The sequence below is a fragment of the Peromyscus maniculatus genome, chromosome 2, assembly GCF_049852395.1.
Source record: "Peromyscus maniculatus bairdii isolate BWxNUB_F1_BW_parent chromosome 2, HU_Pman_BW_mat_3.1, whole genome shotgun sequence".
Taxonomy (NCBI): domain Eukaryota; kingdom Metazoa; phylum Chordata; class Mammalia; order Rodentia; family Cricetidae; genus Peromyscus; species Peromyscus maniculatus.
This window is the reverse complement of record NC_134853.1, coordinates 84667916-84690306: the sequence shown is the minus strand read 5'-3', so window position 1 is coordinate 84690306 and position 22391 is coordinate 84667916. Positions and strand designations below refer to the sequence as shown.

General features: G+C 52.1%; 1 protein-coding gene across 12 annotated transcripts in view; it reads right to left on the bottom strand.

Moving 5' to 3' along the window:
- The window catches only part of Rgs3 (regulator of G protein signaling 3), a 142703-nt gene that overhangs the window by 86200 nt on the left and 34112 nt on the right, over positions 1–22391 (bottom strand). For 6 of the 12 annotated variants that reach the window (XM_076564333.1, XM_042271259.2, XM_076564332.1 and 3 more), the window contains 7 exons: positions 17615–17665; positions 14965–15023; positions 13885–13979; positions 12829–12897; positions 5220–5280; positions 4068–4158; positions 3508–3563 (listed from right to left, as the gene is read on the bottom strand). In XM_076564333.1, coding sequence (XP_076420448.1) covers positions 3508–3563; positions 4068–4158; positions 5220–5280; positions 12829–12897; positions 13885–13979; positions 14965–15023; positions 17615–17665 — 482 coding nt within the window. Of the gene's footprint in view, positions 1–1134; positions 1393–3507; positions 3564–4067; positions 4159–5219; positions 5281–12828; positions 12898–13884; positions 13980–14964; positions 15024–17614; positions 17666–22391 lie in introns of those variants that run through there. The other 6 variants (XM_076564331.1, XM_076564329.1, XM_076564330.1 and 3 more) reach the window with 3 other exon arrangements.

The window sequence follows — 22391 nt, the reverse complement described above, 5'->3', positions numbered from 1 at the left end:
ACCCCGCCCCACGGGGACTGTTCAGTCCGACCGCAGCAAAGTAGGAAGCATAGGTTGGGACGAGTAGGGCAGGATCTGAGAGCAGAGGAAGGACGAGAGGAACATCTGGATACCCGAGTGACAGAGGCAGGTACAGGGACCCCGTGGGCATCTCCCTGTGACCTACACCCTAAGGAGTTAGGACCTAGATTCTAATGAGGGCCTTCTTCATGTTTTAGCAATCAGAAAATTAGTGTGCTCCCTCGGACACTGCAAATCTGGGTATCTTTTACCTTTACAGCCAACCCATTCCTATTTTATAAGAAAGAAAATCCTAGCGGTGGTGCTCACGCCTTTCATCCCGGTACCCAGGAAGCAGAGGCGGGAGGATCTCTGAGTTCAAGGACAGCCAGGGATACACAGAGAAACCCTGTCTCAAAAAGAGAAAAGAAAAGAAAAAGAGAGAGAGAGAGAGAGAGAGAGAGAGAGAGAGAGAAAGGCCTAGTTCTAGAAGAGTTTTAGGGGTGAACGTCGCCATCACTCCGGCCTCTCCCCTGCCTCCCAGCCCAGAAGCTAAGAGGCAGCCTCAGTGAAGCTGGAGTCTAAAGGCACAGCAATGTGGACCCACTTCAAGGCCGCAGGGAGGAAAACATATGCATACACAGAATATCCTATCTCACACAGAAGCCCACACCAACACACACAAGGGACGAAGCGGTACGGCTGCCCACCAGAAAGAGGAAAGTCAGCAATCCTGTATCCCTCCCTCCGGAGTCCCTCAGCTTCCCGGCCCAAAAGCCATTGGCAATCTCAGATTTGACATGCCTTTTTAAAACAAAAACAAAAACAAAAACAATCACTTCCTTCCCAGATGATAAAAACAAAAAAAATCAGCTAAATCATCTCATCAAGGATGCCAGCCAGTGGTTAGGACACACAGAGTTGGCCTCGGCTGCCCGTAACATGGGGCGTTAGGTAGCAGACAGGGCCGTGGGTCCAGCCTCTGCCTCAAACTCCCGCACCCCATATCAAAATGTGCCTGCAGGGGACAGGAGGAGGCACAGAAGGCCTTGTGGAGAGAGAGATTCTACATGGATGAGCCCCCATCCCTGACTCCCCAAATCACGCGGGACCCCAGAGGGATCAGGCACCCACCTGCCGGTAGCGGCGTTCTGAGCACACCTTGCAGAGCCCATTGAAGCGGTTCATGGCTGCGGATCCTGCCTCAGCTGCCTCCCCATGAAAACCCAGCTCTCCCCCCAGCAGCGGGAGCCCGCACTGCGCCCCGTCAGCCTGGCATGACCGCCCTGGGAAGCCCGCCCCACAGAAGAATGGCAGGAAATCACCTCTCACCTCCCCGAGCCCTGTCTGCGCTGTGTGCCTCTGCAGATAAGCCCGAAGGCTTCCTGAAACCTCAGAATGACAAGGAAGAGAGAGAGTTTTATATTCAAATTCCTGTCAACTAGTTAGTATTCCTCGGGGCTGGCGGGGAGAGGGCGCCTTTGTTCTGGCTCCATTCTCTGCCCTGGGCCACTCTGTGGGTCCAGTGTTCTCACAAACACCCCTCACCGCCCGCGAGAGAGAAACTCAAGCGGAAAACACGCGCCGCTGCTGCTCTGTAACAGCACACCTCCTGCCAATCCCAGGGTCCCCAGGAGCGAGTCCTGTGCACTAAGCCAGTGGGGGCAATCCGGGATGGCCTAAGCACGGTACCCAAGTCAGGGCACCCAAAACATTTGGAGACTGATGGGCACTCTGGAGCTCCTTCCAAGTCAGCTTCTTCGGTCACAAAAGTAGGCTGTGCAGAGGGGCTGATGGCCCACAGATGTGCAAGCGGGCTCCCAGCCACGGGGGCATCACCCTCCACATCTTAACGACAACGAAACGGAGGCCGAGAGTGGCCACAGCTGAATGCCAGGTTAGAACCCAGGCCCTGCCGTCAAGTTCCCTGTAGTTCCAGGATCGGGTCTTGTGAGGGGCACAGAATGAGCCCAGCCCCCTCTGGCCTCCTAGGAGCCCCTGGGAAAGCCCACCCGCTCACTCACGTTATTAGAAGAGAGGCAGTCCCTTGGTTTGGTTGCTAAGTGATCATGGGTAGGTGACCTACATCTCTATGTCTTTCAAACGGATTCGAATAAGCAAACTCTTGTTTTCCCAAACCTCTGCCAATCCCTGTCTCTGCTGAGCACTATGGACACCTTTCGGGTGTATCAGTCCCCAAATCCAATGCACTTGAGAACAGTGGCCTTGGGGACATGGGACAGTCTGCAGAATCTAGCACAAACTGGGTCTTTTCACAAGCCACCTGGAGACCTGCAATGTTGATGTCTAAGTAATTCCCACATATCACCAGGGTGGCTCCAGAGTCACTACCCCATCACAGACAGTGGGGGCAAGATCTTTGGAAACTATCCCTGAAGCTAGGGGAAGCTTTTCAACTCCGTGTGAAGCCATAGAAACCACATCTGGCAAGTTACCCTAGCACTATAATGGGAGCTAGACATTTGTACAAGGCAAACTGAAATTACCTGACGCGAAATAGAAGCTGTAGCTCAATTCCTCAGGCTCACCTGCTACAGCCAAATGCTCAGCAGCCACAGGCAGCAAGCTGGTACTGTGCTGGGCAGTGATATTCTCAACAGTATGTTCCACAAGGGCTGAACCAAGGCTCTTTCCCAGAACCCAGTGCCAGGCTGGGGTCCATGCAGGTGTAACCACCCCATCGTGTGTGAGGGGATGGACGAGTGCAGCCAATGGAGAGGTTTCCTAGATCGCTCAAGGAGCCTGCCCACATCACGTCTTCTCAGTGATGTCTTCTCCACACTCTAGAGACAGTAGGGCGCAGTGCACACCCTCTTCAGAGGCACTGTCTGCCGCTTGCTGCCCGTGTGGCCACGGCGACATATAACCCAGGGATCTGTATGTCCCCTTATCGGTAAGGCGGGGTGGTGAGGTTTAAGTTAGACCACGGTAGCACCCAGGGGATAACTGGTCCCTGGGAGTTGGATTTTCCTTCTCCTAGTTAAAGCAAACCATGAGTCCCTGTGAGAGGTTCTCTAAAGAGACTGAGTGAACTGTGGACAATTCTTCCAAATCCCTACACAATGTTCCTCTTCAGATTCAAAGCTGGGGAAGCCAGAAACCCATACCGTTCAGGTTCAGAGTCAGCCCCGGCAGGCCTAACCTGTGAAGATGGCATGGCCATGGTCGTAGGAGAAACAGGGGTTCTGGGGACCTCGGGGAAGGGAGGATTCTGTTTCTGGAGGTCAAGAAAATCTGAAAGATCCTGTGTTTCCAGGCTCTCTCCTACCCTTGCAAAGGTCACAAATAACTACACACGGGGCAGTGACATACCTTTCCAATGACACACCTTAGGAAAGCCAAGAATCCTCCCTCACAATGCATGACTTGCTGAGTTCCAAACATCAAATGCTACCCCCTTTCACAGGTACTTCCTGGGTCAGGAGGCTGACAGAAAGGGGATCAGAGACCCTGGATCCATGCCCAGGTTCCACCAGCCCCACCTACCTGGAGTCTCTCCCCACTCTCAGGGTCCCCAACTCCTGGCATTCTCAACAGCATATCTGGAAGGTGATAGAGCAGAGTCAGAAAGTTCCTACGGGCAGGAGGGCCCATGCGCCAACCAACCAGGGATGGGAGTGTCGAGCTTCCTGGCTTCCAGGTAGAAGGATGCCAAGGCTCGGAGCAAGCAGTGGCTCAGGAGCCAGGGCTGTGAGGGAAAGAACAGGACCGAGGGGGCATGAAATCTAAGCCCTGAGCCTCAGGCTCACGGCGGACCCTAAAGCCATGCCTGCAGAGGTGAGATTCCCAAGGTCAGCAAGGCCTCACAGATGAGATACAGAACCTTGGGAAGGAGACACTTGGGAAGTAAAGAAGCTTCTGTGAGTGAGGCAGGGGACTGATCTGTGTGAAGTGGCACAAACTCCGAGGAAAGCTCATCATATGGTAATCATGTCCTGGGCATGGGGTAGCCTGTGGTGCTGCGGCAGCTGGAAAGAAGTCCCAGGGAGGTGAGATTCATGCTCCACTCATTACAGGTCAGGGAGCTTCAAGGGGCTCGTACACACCTCTCAGGGGCTGGAGCCGCCGCCTAGCCACCTTGAGGTGCTTGGTCCGGCCCAGGTCCTCCCCTAGCAGATAATACCAGCCACTGATCTCCTGTCATGAGAGAAGGAAGGACGTGATCAGACCAAAGAGGCAGAGGGAACAGGTCAAGGCACCACTAACCCCTCAAGAACAAACCAAACAGCAAAAACTGCAGCTGGACATCATTCCTCAGATGCCGATGGTCCAGTCTCCCCGCCCAAGGCTACCACCTACACCAAGAAGCCTCCCCTGATGCTCTGGACAGAACTGGTTCTCCCTCGGCCTCTTAGCCCTGGAGAACAACTCTGGCCTCGCCTGCCTCCTGCCTCCAGCCAGGCTCTCAGACGTACCTAATATTGAGCCTGGTAAACAGTAGTAGGTGCTCATTAAATCCATGTTTACAGAACAGAAAGATAAGAGTGAAGAGCAGTGGAAAAGGCCACAAAAGCAGGTACTCAAGACCTCTGTGCCGTCTCCACGAGGAGCACCTTCTCACAGTCCTCAGAGCAGATGGAGGCCAAGGCTGCAGGCAGGAGATCCGAAGGACCTCCACACAGCCATCTCGTGACTTCACTCCAGGACACAAAGCTAAGTGGCAGGGACATTTTCAAGATGTGGAGAAGTGCACCCATCCCTGTCCAGAGCTTCCGGTTTGGGGCTGCAGTGCCCAGTAAGGGCAGGTGAGCAACAGGGACCCAAAGGAAGGGTCCTGTGAGCCCCATCTGAGAGGGGTGGCATCAATGCCAGTGCTGCCCCCTCCTGCACCCAGAAGACAGGTCAGGAGGACCCTTGTAGAGGGGTACCAGGGGTGCCAGTTCCCTTCACCTAGAGCAGGTTAGGAGCACCTACATCCCATGGGACTTGCCAAAATACTTCATGGCATCCTGGCATCCAGCAGACTCTGCACTTCCTAGGGAGCCTGGAGGCTGCCAAACTGCCCTCTGGAAGCGTACCCAAACCCTTCGCCAGCCCAGTGACAACAGCAGCCTGTAACTTAGGTTACCAATGCCTGCCTCAGTGGAACACCATGTGTCACAGGGAACAGCTCAACCCAAGCTTTTGCAGGGTCAGCATGAGTGTACCAGCCAGGGCCTAGGGGGGGCTCTTGCTCCTGAAGCTTCCTGTCAACTCACCTTGTCCGGAGTCAAGAGGGATCTCACCCCGAAGCTCATGCAGCCGATGAGAGCATGCTGCCTAGGAGAGGAGCAGAGAGTGAGTCTCCCGCTGTCTGTTCAAGGAAGTCTTCTGTCAAATGTTCCACAGTCTACATGTGGCTTCCTGAGGGCACCTCCACCTGCCTCTGTTCCTTTGTCCTTCCCACTTTGTGAGGTGGTACAGGAGTTCTACTCAGTTTCCAGAGGAAGACACCAGGCTTCATTGGTCCCCTTCCCAAGGTCACAGAATAGTTCGTAGTCGGTTCTGAGGGAAGCCAAGCATCCTAGGCCTGGGCAGATGCTGTATTCTCTGACGCCACGGGAGCTCAGGACTGCCTTGAGTGTCTTAGCTGTTCTGGTGCTGGGTAAGTGGAGAGGACTGTCCCCATCAGAGACTCCTGGCCCTCACCTCAGCTGGGGACATGCAGTAAGAAGAAAGCTATGGAGCCTCAGCTCACAAAGCTTTGCCTTGCATCCAAGCAGGACCTTCGCAGTTCTCAGATGGCTGGAGACCAAGTTCCAGACATACCTAACACACTAAAGTCACAATGACCCACAACGACCTGTCTGACCTGTCAGTGGGACAGGCAAGCATGAGCCAAGGTCAGGCCTCATACATTGTCAGACTAGGGTTAGCGTGAAGCTCAAGCTGGGCTTCTTGGGTAACAGGAATTCAAAGTGCCTAGAGAATGTCCAACCACCAGGAACTTATTAACAGCTTTTAATAAGGATGGTACCGATCAATGCTAATGAAATGCCAAAGCTTGCTATTGTCAGAGAAAAGGACCCGTACAAAGCTGTAGTTTCATGGGAAACAGAACCACAAAAGACAAACAACGGCTGTGTCTGGTAGGTGGGATTGTTTTCAAATCTTCACAGGAACAGTCACTGCTTTTGCAGCGTGAGGTGGTGTAGAAACGTATTTTTAAGGACCTCTATTGTACAGCATTATACTTGACCCTGATACCACACATAGTTAGACTGGAGCAGAACAGTGGCAGCTTAATTCGCACTGTCTGTAGGGCCCACGAAGATGGAGGATTTGGTCTGTCCTGGAAGGCACAGTGTTAAAGCAAAGATAGACAGTAAACTCCCTGCAGATACACCTCCCGGGAGGCTGGTCTACAGGGCCCAGGCCCGGGAGGCAACTCTGAAGAGTACAGCATCAAAGGGCTGCCCAAAAACCTGCCTGAGATTTGAGCTGTAGAGCTCATGCCTAGGTCCAAACCAAACTGGTTCAAGGCAGCGTCTGGGCACTGGAGCCTGGAGAAAGCTATCCAGGGATTCTGCAAGGCACCCACCCACGGTCAAGCGGAGGTCAAGAAGCCTCCATAAATACATATTGTTTGGATTCTCCGGAAAGGGTGGCAGCTTGCCACCTGATAGTGGTAAGCATAACAAAACTAGCTTCTCCCAGGCGGCCGCGTCGTCGAGTGAGGGGCAGGACACAGACGCTGCGGACCGGTCCTCAACACTGGCCACCCACCCCTTCTATCCAAGTTCTAAACCACAGCCACAGGACTGGGACCTGGACTGGGACCTCGGAGTTCACCCAGCTCTCTCTCTCCACGGCATCACTTGGCTACTTCTCCAGCTGTGGCCCATGGTCTCCTCCTCCTCCCTGTCTCCTCCTATGATTAATAACTCGCTCAAGGAGGATAATGCAGTCCCCCCCAAATAAGACATCCCTTCACCTTCCCACCCCACTGTTCTGAACAAATATTCTTCCCTCTTGGAAAGGGGTCAGGGCTGCACTGGCAGATGAGACTGTCCCAAGCAGCAATCGCCCAGATAGCTGCCACTCGAGGACAGCCTTTGCAGGCTCTACCAGCGTGCTCCTGGGAAGTTTGTTCTCATCAGCACAGTTGGGAGAGCCTTGGCCGGTAGGGAGGTGATGCACACCCTGCACTCAGGCTGGCCACCGCGGCAGATTTTCCCATCTCCAGGCTGGGGCTTTAGCTGTAATCAACACTGCCTCTCCCTACTCTGCTGTAAGTGGAATTTTTATTCCCTGATGCTTAGAGAATGCTAAATGGTTAATAGCCTCCCTCGAGCTTTGCTTCCCGCTAAGGGGCCTCCAGTGATTTCATGATCATTCAGGCAGAGTAAATTGTCACAATTAATGTCCACAAGCAGGAACCTCTCTCTGAGTGTTCTTCAATCAGCTACTTCTGAAGACTGCTTTTGAAAACCCTTTGGAGGAAAAACTGCTTATATAAGCAGCCTGGGCATACAGCAAGGTACCGGCCAGCTTACCCACTCGAGCCCATGCAGGAGAGGCTGGCAACTTCCCTCCGTGAAGAGGCTCTGGAACCACGCCTTGGTCATTGCTGATTGCCAAGGCTCCAGCTCCAGGCTTCTGCACTCAGCAAAGGCTTGACAAATGGGGGAATCCATCATGCCCATGGTTGGCAGGCCCTGGGCAAGGAGCCCCAGTGTGAAGGAAACAAGACAAATAGGCAGGAATTTCAATGGCAGTTCAAGACGGCAATAGAGGCCCTGACGCAAGACGGAGCGAGATTGACAGATGAACGGTGCGGGGCAACAAATTGGGAAGGGCGCAAGAGGCAGCCGGGGCTGGGAGGCTTGCAGGAGGTCACAGGAGCAGAGCCAGGAAGGATGAGAGGGAGAGCGTTTCCGAGAGGGGGACCAACCAGTGCAGAGGCTCAGAGGCGGAACAGGGCTCAGCTTACTGCAAGGCGAGGTGCGTTATGTTTTCGGGAAGACGCACTGATCTGCTCATTGAAGAACCTTGAACTATTTTGTATCACAGGGTTTTATAATGTAATCTTTATTTCTAGTTTGATGCCTTAAATTGAGTCCATGTCTTTCTATTCACTTTTTTTCCTTTGGGCTACTTGCCCATCACTGGTCACAAGCTTTCTGATGTTAGGCCGCTATACTTGGCACGGAGATCCTGTTTGTAAAAGGGGTAAAGAGGGGGCTGTCCCTAGAGTGCTGAGGGCGGTGCCTGCCGCATAGCAAAGCAGACCTTCCATATACGTAGTTACTGTTTTCACAGAAGATTGCATCCTTTAATTTTATATAATATATAGATAGATAGGTAGATAGATAGATAGATAGAACTCAAAAACACTGTTAATATCCGTCTACAACAGTTTTTTGCATTGACAAGTCAAATGTCTGTCTTTCGGAGGAACAATTACATCTTTCTCCAAGGCGGTTCTCTGGCTACAAGTTCAGAAAGTGCTTTAAACGATATTATAAGCTTCAGTTTGCCTTTCTGCTTATTATCCAGCAAGACGTCCAAACAGTTTAGCTCTGTGTTCAAAGTGCCTGGGGAATTAGATGGATTACCATTTTCTGAGTGTGATTATGTCTTTATAATTCTGTTTCTTTAGAAGTTATCATATATATATATACATATATATTACTGATAAGACATGAAAATGTGTGGGGTTTGCTTGAAAACAATCCACTAGAGGAGGGGCAAGGGGTGGGCAGAGAGAAAGATCAACCACATGTTAATAACAGATGCATTGGGGCTATGCATCTCTGGGGGTTGATATCTACCTTCTAGCTTTGCATATCTTTGAAAAGGTCTATAGTTTTGTTTAGTTTAGCTTATCAAACTATTTTATGAAGGTAGCTATAATTTTTAATATTCACAGAACTTTGAAATTGAAAAAAAAAAGCCACCTTAGAGATGTCTGCATTTTACGGACAGAGAAACTGAGGCCCGGAGTTGAGGAAAGGCTGGCCCACAGTGGCCCAGCCAGTGAAAGTGGTTCTCCTTCACAGGCTCAGTGGTTCTCCTCAGCTCCTGCCAAGATGTTGGCATGCGCTGACATCCATAGCTCCGCCCCAGGATGCTGTGTGTCTGTGATTGGTGGTGTCTGTGCACAGGCGTATATACGCACATCGGCCAGAGGACCATGTCAGGTGCCCGGCTCTGTTGATCGCCACCTCATCCCCTCATTACAAGGTCTCTCGCTGAAGCTAGAGTGAGGCAGGCAACTAGAAACCCACTCATCTTCGTGTCTCTGACCACCACTGTACTGGGGTGACAGGCTTGTGTGCTGCCACGCTTGGCTTCTTGTGTCGGTGCTGAGGATTTGAACTCAGGTCCTCATGCTCGCACAGCGAGTGCTCTCACCCACGGAGCCAACATCTCCCCAGCCCCACCTGGACTTCTCTGTACATCCCGTCCCCATTAGGAATCGACAGCCACCACCAGGAGGCTCTTTCCTTCTTGCTGACTACAGGAGGCGGAATGTGCCCACTGCACATTGGACTGGCTGGTTCATACAAAGCCACATTACATGTGTTGAAACATCTCAGGGCTGGAGGAGCAAGCCACTGGCAGCGAAGGAGAATGGCTTTGGAGTCATCATTTGTCACCCTCGGGAGGTGGGCCAGCTCACTGCGGTGTGACTACAAGCAAGGACTTGCTTTCTCAATGCCTGGATCTGCAGCTGATTTTTTTCCCTGCATTCCAGCTGTGTTACTTTGGACATGTTATATAACCTTTCTGTGCCTGTTTCCTCTCCCATAAAAGAGCAGAGTGAGGATTAAATTAGATAAGGCATGCCATGGGCTTAATGTTCACGCAGAATAAATGCTTGTTAAGTACCGGCCATTATATAACCTCAAGGTCTTACGCCTTCATAGGCCTTTGAAGAGAAAGACGATCGTGATTCTCACCCCTCCAAACCTGCGTTACATGAGATAATGCATGGGAAATGCTTTGTGATGGAGGACGGTTCAATAAACTTGCCTCCCACCTTCCATGATGGTCCTTCACATCGATAACTTGTATGTCTGTCCTTCAGAGAAACGCAATTTGATTTGGGAGCATTTGGCAGAGCCTGTGTTTCCTGGAGTTGCTGTCTGTCTGCTCCAGCTCAGAGGCCTCCTCTGGTCGATAAAGAAGAGGCAGCTAAGAGCGCTGGGAGGCTGCACACAGCCAGCGTGGTGCTGACAGGCTCCATCTGCTGCAGGCAGGCCTGCCTGAGCCTGCCCCAGCCCTCTTGAGCTTAGGGCTGGGGCTCTGACCACGAGGCTGGCTGTGTTTTATTTAATACGAATCTCACTTTCCCAAAATAGGCAACTGGTGGAGACAGGGCCCTGATCAGGCGGCCTCGCTGGGGACTGACTCACTTTCCCCAGCTTTACTTTCTCTTCCAAAAAACGTGACGGGCATTGCCGGCTCCCCCCACCCCCCCCCCCCACCCCCCCCCCACCCCCCCGGCAGCTCCGCCTGCCTGCTTCCCATGGAAGACTGAGCTCCAGCCCTCCCCTCTACCAGGAGCTTGCTGAGTATCCCTCTGCCTCTCTGACACTCCTCCGGGCTCCTTTGGGGCTTCTGATGCAGTTTACTGACTCTTCAAAGCCAGGGCCTGACACCCAGTGTCCTGGGTGGTTCATCTCATCCATTCCATACATGCACCACCAGCAGACACCACTGTCTCAGAGATGCTCTGGATACCAGCATCTCACCTTCCCTTTCACACACTGCTGGTGACACCACCAACCACCCAAGAGGTATGTCTGCCCCTTCCTCCTGTTCGCACAGCTAAGTACCCCATTCAGACACTGCTCCCATCAATTCTCTCTTTCACCTTGTCCTGCCAAAGACCTTCCCGAATCTTAGACCTACAGCACCTAGCTGCCACTCTCTTGCCAGGGTCGTCAGGTGATGGCCCCAGTGGCCAAACAGCATCCCAAACACCAAACTGGCTTCTTCAGTTCACCATGGGGCCTTAAACAAGTGTAGACCTCCAGGTTCTGCTCATGGAGATGTGGGTTGAGCCATCTGACCTGGAGCCTGGGAACCCGTGTTCTACACAGGTGCCCTGCGGGACTCTGATGTCCAACTGGGACAGAGGACCGCCGGCACTAAAAAAGACCACCCTTCTCTAAAGAGGATACACCCTTCTCTAAAGGACCTATGGGTCCACCTGGCTGGGCCTACGCCAACTCCATCTCGGCTCTGTCGAAGGCCTACTTTGCACCTGATTCTCCCAAAACACTGGTAAGTCCTCAGACTGCCTCACTTCCCAAACCCACGCTCGCCACTCTGTCCTTTGGGGCCAGGAGGCAATACAATGACAAGGACAGAACTTAGATACAACTGTCCGTCTTCTCTTCCCAGCTCCACTATTCACTGTTTGGGTGACCCTGAGCAAGGTCTAGTCTCCCTGAGGCTCGGTCATCAACTCTGGAATCTGAGCACAACCTGCACACACGAGATAATGCATTCTTGGCCGGACCCAGCTCAGCGCCCGCAAGTGGGGGCGCCTGTTATCGGTGTGGTGCCCCCTTCCCCACCCAAACCCTCAAGTCTCTTTCTTTCACTCCCCTCCAGAGAGCTGCAGGGGTGCTAGCACCTAGAACGTTGGCTGCCGGGAAGCGGCAGCTGAGTGGACGATGAAGAAATGGATGGATGAGGTGAGGAGTACCATGAGCAACAAAACAAAGACGCTTCGTTCTCAAGGTTGAATGGGACCCCTAAAAGACCACAGTAGCTACTGGGACTTATGCTTCCAAGAAGAATCCAGGAGTTAGGGACACAGATCAATGCCAGAGTGTTTGCCTGGTATGGACAGGGCCCTGGGTTCAACCTCCAGCACGGGGCATACACAAAAAGCATTCGACCTCAGAACGTTTTCCAGGTCTAGGAGGGAGAGCTGAGCTGATTTTCACTCACATGGGCCCCTGAATTTCAGTTCACTCAGCTCTACTTTAGGCCTGCTGGACAGTGTTACTGGTGACCAGGTCTCCCAGATTCATAGAGTGCCTTTGTGGAGTGAGCCCCGCGATGCTCCCGCCCAGCAGGCCAACGCTTGCATCCGCTTTCCTTAGCAGCCAGTCCTCCCCACACTATAACAGCTGCCTCTCATTTTCAGACCCACGACTGCCTCCTCTGCCTCCCACCACCTGTGAGATCAGCCTGAGTCGATATCCCCCACCCCACCCTGCACCCCTAAACCAGGCCTTCTCACGACAGTCTGAGGCCACCACCGCCAGCCCTGCTTCCTCATTGGTTTCCGCTTACTCATGCCTAGCCCAGAATGCCCCTTCCTTCTCTCTTACTCTCTGCCCAGGTTCAAAATTCCACTTTCCCCATCCTGAAGCCCTCCCAGGCACCTTCCCACACTTACTCTCTTTTCCATTCATCCCTTTCTATTTTGTGAGGTTAGTATTCATTACAGGTGTGTCCTGGGTACAGTGGTGATTCAGAGCAAAATAGGCCCAGGGAAAACAGGGCACAGAGTCACACATGGCTTATGGGTAGGCTGTCACTGTAATTTATCTCCAGACAATGCCTACTGTCCCTTCCTGGGACAGTGGGCACCTTCAAAGCAGAGTTTCGTGTACGCCAGTTGGCATCCCTGAGGAGGCTTAAGCCCTGCCTCATTGATACCTAGAGCTCACAAATATTCAGTGACAATGGCGTCTTGGCCTCCCCTTGTTCATCTCTTCTGTGTGATAGGGTCTCAGGGCGCCTCTCCAACTCTGTATAGTCACTGCCACTTACTTACCCCAAAGGCATTTCTTCCCCCACTGCATGCTGGCACCCCAAACCCAGGGAAGGTTCTCAGTCCAGCTCAGCAGGTCCCCTCACCTGGTCTCACTGGCCCTGTTCCACACGGTCACCAGAAGACGCTTCTGATCACCCTCCTCTGGGACAGGGCTAGGAAGCAAAGCAGAGCATTAGGAGGGCCCAGCTCTCGGCCACGATGACAACAGTTGAGAAGGAATCTACAAACGGCTAAATATAGAGCTATAGTGTGGGAGAGGAGTCCTCACGTGCACAACAGCGTGTATACTATATTGCTAAGGACTAAAAGGGGGCTGGGACTCACCATCATGAAACAATCCTGTCTTATAAACATACACAGAGGTACACGCCCCCATGAACGAAGGGCTCGGACAAGAAATGCAGCGAGGCTATTTGTGTGAGCAGGAGCGCTCTGAAGACTTTCTGGTTTCTCCTTTTTGTTCACCCGTATTGTCCAGTTTTGCATAAGATGCAAAATTATGTCATGAAGTGAGGAGAAAACCAAAATATTATGATTCATTCTCACTAACAGGAAAAGACTAAATGTCCATGACCTTCCCATGGGCCCCAGAGTGCCCAGAGATGGGGGAAAGAAGTAACAGTAATAACAACAACAGCAGCAGCTCCCACTCTGATGGGCGCTGCCCCATGTCCCAGTTAAGAGTCCCCAGCTCCCCCGGCGGGGGGGGGGGGGGGGACTATTATTAACTCCATTCTACAAACGAGGAAGCTGGGGCTCAGGGAGGTTAATGAGTTTAAATAAAAAAAAAGGGGGGGGACGAGCAGGTAATAGCGCCCCTCAGCTCGGAAAATTCCTTCTGTTGGAGATGAAAACTTGGCCAGAGGCACAGTGGGAAACTGGCCGCTCTTCAGGGGGCTGCCAGCCCTAGTGACTGTAGTTAGGAGAACCGGCCAAGTGATGTTATTGCTGCATGCCTTACCGCTGGGCCCCGGCCAGGGATGCAAGGACACCGGGGAGGGAGGACACAAAGGCATCCTTCAGAAGCCGCTGTTTTTCTGCTTAGATCTGTGTCTAGATCTGGCAAACAGAGATCTTTCCAGACAAAAACCTCCCTGCCTGCCTCTCCCCTTGGGGGCTGAGCTGCTCTTGACGCTTACAAAAAGAAGTGCTCGTGGAACGCCGGGTCTCTGCAGTCTGGAATGGTCTGCGTCTTCTGGGAGCACTGCTGGTTGTCTTCCGGGATCAAAGAGATCTCGAGTGAGAAAGTGAAAACGTTAGGCGATCGCAGAGCCACATACATCATCACCTAAGCCCCGCAGCCAGCTCTGCGTGGCTCCAAACTACAAGCTTCCCAAGGTTCTTCAAAGCAGCCTGTGAAGAGGACCAGAGCAGAGTCCCCATCACAAACAAGGAGCCTGGGGCCAATGGGATGGCCACCAGGACAGGGAGCCATGGTGGTGGTCCCAAGAAGGCAGCTATGGATCTGCGGAGACAGGGTACAAGTGTATCATCTCTGCTCTTCCTCCAACCAAGAACGGTTTTCCCAAAGCCAAAGGTCTCCTCCCTTCCAAGTCCCGCAGAGGCCCCTGGGCATTCTGTTCCCTCCCCAGGAAGCCTCAAGGCCATGATTTCACTCCAGGACTCCTTTCCCCTGCCTCAGGCAGCCAGCCGATTCCTGTCAGGCCTTTCTCCGGCTCTTGGCAGGAAGGACTTCAAAAGTAAAGGGAAGAGAGCATCAGGCCTGCACCTGGCATCTTGGCTGCCACACTCTGGGATGTCCCTGGCCTTTGGCGTCCTGTATCCTTCATCCCCGTGGTCGTCTGCATTCACTGCAAGGGTCTAACCCAGAAAGACCTGGCGGCCCTCAGAGACACCCCTTCCACTCGCCTGCCCAAGTTTGACTAGGTTCTGCCTCATTTTGGCGGGAAAGAGGACGAAGACGCTGCTGCCCACAAGAAAGCTTGTGTGTCAGTCACCAGCATGGTCACAGGGGCCACCATGTGGATCGCCAAGATCACCCGTAAGAGTCTAGCTCTTGTCTAAAGCCCTAGGGAACAAGCCGGTCAAAAAGCAAGGGTCTAGGCCAGCGTAGGGCCTCATAAATGACCAGAGACCCAGCAAATGAGGTGGTAGCCACCGCCCCAGGCCCAAACCCACAGGTGTGCCAGGACCTTGAGACTCTACTCAGAGACATGGCTCCTCAGTACCTCACACCAGCCTCTAGCTGTATCAGATACCTTCACGTAGGGATCACAGACGCCAGGCTCTCTGCTCATCAGGCCTTTGCCTTCTATAACTAGGAGAGAATCGCAAGGTTACGGTGAGTGAGTGAGGACATGTACAAGGCGCAGGCATACACTCCCTGACGGAAGGATGTGGAAATACAAAGCATATCCCTGGGCAGTAGGACTCTGACCCTTCATCCTGGTCTCTTGGTGGACACACTAACTAACGGTTGACTCCACCTCTGCCTAGTGTATTGCCCCTCCCCCACCCCTGCTCTGGCAGAACCCCCACCATGTTATAGAATGGAGTGCATTCCTTTCCCCGGGTCTCATAGCCAGAGGGGAACTTAGAAGGCATTCAGTCCAAGCCATCACTGAGTGGGGGGAATGTGGCTGCCAGGAGGAGCCGAAGATACAAGAATCACAGAATCTCGTGTAGAATCACAGAGCAATGGGAATGGCAGTGAGATTAGAACCTATGTCTCCCGATTCCCAGTCCAGGGCTCTCTCTACCTTTCAGGACAGCCTCCGGGAATGGGGGCCCAAGCTGCATGGGGCACTGTGCCACGCTGTGGGCAGTGTTACAGAACGGCCCCAAGCTCGCAGTCCAGAGGCAGGCAGGCCGGCCGTGAAGGCAGCTGCACCACTCACCAGCCGTGTGTACTCGATAGAGCAAGAAACCTGGACTTCCTCAGACTGAGTGCTCCATTTCTCCAAGAGTTAGTGATGATATTCACTCACATGACACTTGTACTTTTAAAATAAACGAATGTTTCTAAAGTGCTCAGGAGACTGCCTGACCAATAAGACACAGTTCTACAAAATGTTTGCTAACTGAAAAGAATGAATAAGGGCTGGGGCGTGGCTCAGTTACTAGAGTGTTTGCCTAGTATGTATGAAGCCCGTGATTCAATCACTGTCAACAAAGCAGAAAATAAATAAATAATAATAATAATAAAGGTAGACAGACAGGAATAATAGGTTAAGGGCTGAGAATTGCTCTCTTACCCGAGGCCCACAGCAATCAGGTAACAGGCCTAACAGAACCCACATCTCTCATTTTCTTTTGTGTTTGGTTTGGTCGGGGCCTGGCTTTGGCTCGCACAGAGCCCCGGAGTCTGGGGCAGGAGGCCTGGGAAGCCAGGCTGGAAGGGATGAAGGGCTGGGGCTGGGGGGGAGCCAAAGCAAACTACACAGGACAAACGTGTGGCAGGGGCCAAGATGCGTTCGGCAAGAACTGTTTGCTCAGCTGGAGAGAGACCCTGGCAGGCCCGGAACACCCCTCCTTTGGTCCTTGGGAACTTCACATTGGGCCCCTTAAGGCCAGGCGCAAAGGACCTCAGGCGTCTGCTGTTCTCTGTTCTGTATCCTAGCTACTGTTCCCCGAGAGTATAGTCTTCCCCTGCAGGGTGTGGCTTTCCTGGGGAGGATCCAGGCCTGGTGACCTCCTGGGTCTTCCTGACTACCAGCGGCAGTAAGGTAGCCCTGACCACACCCTCACTGCAAAACCATCATGGTCGAGAGACCAAACTCATGGTGGCACAGTATGGCCAGGCTACGATGAGGACCCCAAGCAGGGAGCAACTAACAGCCCCTGGAAGTGGGTAAGGACCAGGGGGTCACTCCTGGCGGGGAGCAAACCCAGCCTTCCTTCCTGAGGCTCACCGATGTCCTGGGTCGGCTCAGTTCTTGCAAAATCAGAGGAAGGAAAGGTTCGAATTCAACAAAGGAGGAAGGTTATTGCAGACACGTAGCTCCCCCGTGCCAAGCAGGGTGCAGTCCTGAGGAGTGGGGGCCGTGGTAGATAGAATGGGACGGAGGGGATCTTGCACAGCAAGAGCCGGGAAGCCTAGAGAGGCAGGTGGGGCCTTCCACGCTAAGCTGAAAAGTCCAGACGTCAAGGGCCACAACAGAAGCTTGGCAATACTCATACACAAAGGGATGAAGTGGGCAAGTCACCTCCTCCCTGGCAACCCACAACGCCACTTAGACACAGGGAAGCACTTCTCCCTGGTGCCCACAGCCCCTGGCACAGAGGCAAATGCTCGACCGCTAACTTTGCCGTTTATGGCTTTCCCTCGTCTTGCTAGACACCTCTGCTGTGAGCTGGGTGCTTTACACAATATAACTCCTTTAATCCTCGAAACAACCCGGGAGTGAGAGGGTTGTTATTACCACCATTGTGTGACGGGAAAACGGAGCTTGCTCAAGTTTACTTAGAAAGCAAAGCATCAGAACCAGGACTCAGCTTCTAGTGGCTTGGCTCCAAAGGCTATGACCTTAACCACAACACTGTGCTGCCCATCATTGTGTGAATAAACAAAATAATGAGGATTTTTTTTTAAGGCAGCAGAGAGGCTAGGAAGGCTTTTCCGCAGTCCCTGCTGTGTCTGGCCCAAGTATAACTTTGAGATGTCTAGAGACAGCAGCTGCGGCCTGCTGGGAAAACGGGTCTGGTGGACAGACTCCAGACCTCAGCGTGAGGACAGACGCTCGGTCTACAGAAAGTGTCCCAAGTGAGCACCCACTGTGTCAGCCGACACATGGCAGGATGCTGTAGGAAAAGGAAAGATACCATAGTGACACCATGCCCTGTCCAGCTCCCGGCAGGAGGAGACCATCCCTCCCCTCCCTGGGTGAACCTGCACATAGCCATACTCACTGTGCAGCAGCAGAACCCGATCCTGGGCATCAATGGACAGCTTCAGCTGACCTAAGAACAATAAAAGAAACACCTTGACCTCGGCTCCTGGTCGGGGAAACTAATAATGGTGGTAAAGGAGCCGCCCTGTGTTCACGTGAGGCCATCCAAAGGGATTGGAAGGGGCCTCTGAAGCCACCTGGTTCTGCCTCCTCTCCCCATCAGGAACGCCTTCTGCAGTGGTTCCAGCCCAACAGATGCCATTCTGGTGATGGGGAACTCATCCCTGCACAGGGAGGCAGCCCAGGCAGACAGTGGACAGCGTCCATATTAGCAAAGACACTGGTATATCCTGCCACAAAGAGGGCCAATTGCCTTTGCTGGTAATATACACTGGAATTTATATGTGCGTACCCTTCAGTCAGGTGCCTGCCTACCAGGACAAACCTCCCATAAATGCACACAGGCTGCTGAATAAAAGGAAACATGGAAACTTGAGATGCCGCCTATAAAGTCATCTATAGCTGTACTGGGGGATGGTATGGTTCTATGTGGCCTGGCATGGGGATGTTATTGACAAGGTTTTTTGTTTTTTAGATTACTTTATGTGTGTGTTTTGCCTACATGTATATCTGTGCTTCTTGTACCTGTCTGGTGGCCCCAGAGGTCAGGAAAGGGCATCTGACCCCCTGGAACTAGAGTTAGGGATGGTTATGAGACACCATGTGGGTGCTGGGAACTGAACCCAGGTCTTCTGAAAGAACAGCATGTGCTCTTACCCAATGAACCATCGCTCCAGCTCCAACAAGTTTTCAAAGGGGAAAGCAAAACACCTGGTGTGTGTGTGCGTGAACATTGAAAAGGATACCAAATTCAAAACAGAACTGTCTGGAGGAAAGAGAATGGGAATTGGACGGAAGTAGTTAAGAATTCCAGTTTATGTTGTTTTCCAACTCTTGCTGTTTTCACGATATAAATGCATCCATGAACAACAAGATTTTCATAACTAAAACTGCAACGCTCAGGAGGTAGAGGCAGGAGGATCTCCAGTTCAAGGCCAGCCCTGGCTACACAGCAAGATCCTGTCACACACACACACACACACACACACACACACACACACACACACACACACAAGGATCATGTAGCTCAGTGCTACAGTGTTCACCTAGCACACATGTAAGGTCCTGGGTTCAACTTCCAGTACCAGGAAGAGAGAGAGAAAGAGAGGGCGGGAGGGAGGGAGGGAGGGAGGAAGGAAGGAAAGAAGGAAGGAAGGAAGGAAGGAAGGAAGGAAGGAAGGAAGGAAGGAAGGAAGGAAGGAAGGAAGGAAGGAAGACACCAAAGAGGGGAAGGGAAGGATGGAAAGATGATAATGGATCTGGGATGGGAAGCAGGTGAAAAATGGAGACCTGAGTTGGGTGGGAAGCAGGTGAAAAATGGAGACCTGAGTTGGGTGGTTGTTTGTTTCTGGCTTCTCTCATTTTTTAAAAAAAAATTTATTTAACTTTATTTTTTGTGCACCGGTGTGAAAGTATCAGGTCCCCTGGAGCTGGAGTTACAGACAGTTGTGAGCTGCCATGTGGGTGCTGGGAATTGAACCTGGGTCCTCTGGAAGAACAACAACCAGTGCTCTTAACCACTGAGCCATCTCTCCAGCCCCTCCTCCCATTTTTATTTAAATAAAAGAAAAATAAAGCGAGGTTTCAGGTTAAGAGGGAGAAATGAGTCACTGGGCAAAGCGCTTATGTGCAAGTGTGAGAACTTGAGTTCAGACCCGAAGAACCCACATAAAGCCTGGCACAGTGGTGCATCAGTGATCACCGTATTCCTATGAGAGGGAGGAGGTGGAGACAGAATCCCCAGAAGCCTGAGGGCCAACGAGGCTGGTGTATGCACTGGAAGACATCAAATGTCTTAGTTAGGGTTACCATTGCTATGACGAAACACCATGACCAAAACCAAGTTGTGAGGTAAACTGTTTATTTGGCTTACAGCTCCATATGTAGTTCATCATTGAACGAAGTCAGTGCAGGAGTCTGGAGCTGATACAGAGGCCATGGAGGGGTGCTGCTTACTGGCTTGCTTGCTCCCTATGGCTTTCTCAGCCTGCTTTTTTTTTTTTTTTTTTTTTTGAGACAGGGTTTCTCTGTGTCGTTTTGGTGCCTGTCCTGGAGCTCACTTTGTAGACCAGGCGAGAACTCAGAGATCTACTTGGCTCTGCCTCCTGAGTGCTGGGATTAAAGGCATGTGCTACCACTGCCCAGCACCTCAGCCTGCTTTCTTAGAGAACTCTAGACTACCAGCCCAGGCATGGCCCCACTCACAATGGGCTGTTCCTTCCCTATCAATCATTAATTAAGAAAATGTGTGCCTTTAATCCCAGCACTCCAGAGGCAGAGCCAGGCGGATCTCTGTGATTTCGAGGCCAGCCTGATCTATAGAGCAAAATCCAGGACAGGCACCAAAGCTATGCAGAGAAACCCTGTCTCAGGAAAAAAAAAAAAAAAAAAAAAAAAAAAAAAAAAAGGAAAGAAAGAAAGAAAAGAAAAAAGAAAATCCCCTACAAACTTGCCTGCAACCCAATCTTTTTTATTAAGAAAAAAAATTTTTCATTTTACACACCAATCAGAATTCCCCTCTTCCTTCCTCCTGCCTCCTAGCCTTCCCCCAACCAACCCCCCATTCCTTTCCACAAGAAGGCAAGGCCTCCCATGGGGAGGCACATCCAGTAGAGGCAAGTCCAAGCCCTTCCCCCTGCCCCAAGGCTGCACAAGGTGTCCCATCATAGGTAGTGGGCTCCAAAAAGCCCCCTCATGTACTAGGGATGGATTCTGATTCTACCACCAGGGAGCCCCCCAAGCAGATCAAGCTACACAACTGTCTGGCCATGCAGAGGGCCTGGTCCATTCCCATGCAGGCTCCACAGTCATTGATCCAACTTTCATGAGTTCCCACTAGTTTGGTTTGGTTGTCTCTGCAGGTTTCCCCATCATGATCCTCATGTACTTGCTCTTAGAATCCCTCTTCTCTCTCCGACTGGACTCCTGGAGCTCTGCCTGGTGTGTTTGGCTGTGGATCTCCTGCAACCCAATCTTATGGAGGCATTTTCTCAGTTGAGGTTCCTTCCTCTCAGATGACTATAGCTTGTGTCAAGTTGACATAAAACTAGCCAGCACAAGAGACCATGTTCAAGCCAAGTGCAATCAAGGACCAACATCCAAGGTTGTCTTTGGACCTCTACATGTGTGTCTTGGCACATTTACTCTCACACTTGTGTACATAAACACACACACACACACACACACACACACACACACACACACACACACACACACGGGGGGGGGGGGGGGGGGCGGTGGCGGAGATTGAGAGAATTAAAAACCAACCAAGCAAACAAACAAAAACCCCTCAAGTCATCCTCATAGACAGCCATACCCATCACTCCCCAGACCTATCAAAAATTCTCTGAATCCAGTGGTCTCCCTATAGCCTCTGGCAGCCACAAGACTCCACCTACCCAGGGACATAAGCTGAGAGGCCAGAAGAGCAGGGCTAGGCTCCTGTACTTGCCCCACATATGACTGCTGCCTAGTAATCCCCTCCCTCAGCTCTGTCACCTCCAGTAAGGGGAGTTCACTTCCTGTAACAAGAGTACTTTCTCTTTTGATAACTAATGCTCCATCTAAACAGGCTGTTGGTAACTTTCATTGACCTGACTTGGTCCTGCCAGCTGTGGGCTGTCTCCTCTAGACCTGATGTCCAGAGTCCTTCAGCCATTCCTCAGGCATAGTGAGCCGTCCTGTCACTATCCCAGCTGTCCGTCTCTGTGGGTGCCCTCCGTGGGGGGCTGGTGCCTGAGGCTTGGGCTTCATTACTGATTAGAAGACAAGCAGCCTTTGGATAACAAAAAGAAGGGAGTCTTGTGTTTCAACATTCTGTGTGAGGTCCCCAACCACAGTCACCTGGAATGCCTTGATTCTCACACTGGTGCAATCCACAAGCTATTCAGACTCCAGCCTTCTGCCCCTCAGAATTCTTACTGCTCTCCTGACCAGGTTGCAGGCCTCAGAAGCCCAGGAAGGCCATACTAGTTCCAGATCCAACTGCCCACTTCTCTCCCAGGACCACAGTGTCCATGGCTTAGAGGCAAGGCTAATGATGGGGTGAAAATGCGCTCCAGGCTGTGATCAGATGATACAGGAGGGTGATGAGGTCCCGGGATGAAAGGATGCATGGGAACCTGAAGGACAATTACCTCAAGGTCCCTGAAATTGCCACTCTTGGGCTCCCTAGTGCTTAGAAATCTGCTGCAGATCCAGCACCTGCTGCAGGGTGGGGTGGGAAAGGAAGGTTTGAAACAGATGTGGCCACCGGTCATGGGTCAGAGCTCACCAACCCAGTGGCATCTAGGTTTAGCATGATATGTTGCTTGTTTGTTTCGTAAATCACTGCCAGGGCAAAGTCAGCTCTGGCCCAGACATGTTCCAATTTGCAAAGCCCTTGGAACTGCTATACTGTACAATACCTAACAATAGCCCTTCCCAGAAATGGAGACATACCCCCATACACAAATGGCCATCGGTTCCGTTGGGCAGACGTGAGAGTCAGAGGGCAGATCTGAACACACAGGTTTCTGTCTGTAGCAGGCTCCCAGCTTGGTAGTGTGGACAGGGGTACAGGCCAGGCCAAAGCTGGAGATGAAGTAGAGAACGGTCCTAGGTCAGTGGTTCTCAACCTTCCTGATGCTGTGACCCTTTAATACAGTTCCTCATGTTGTAGTGACCCCCAACCATAA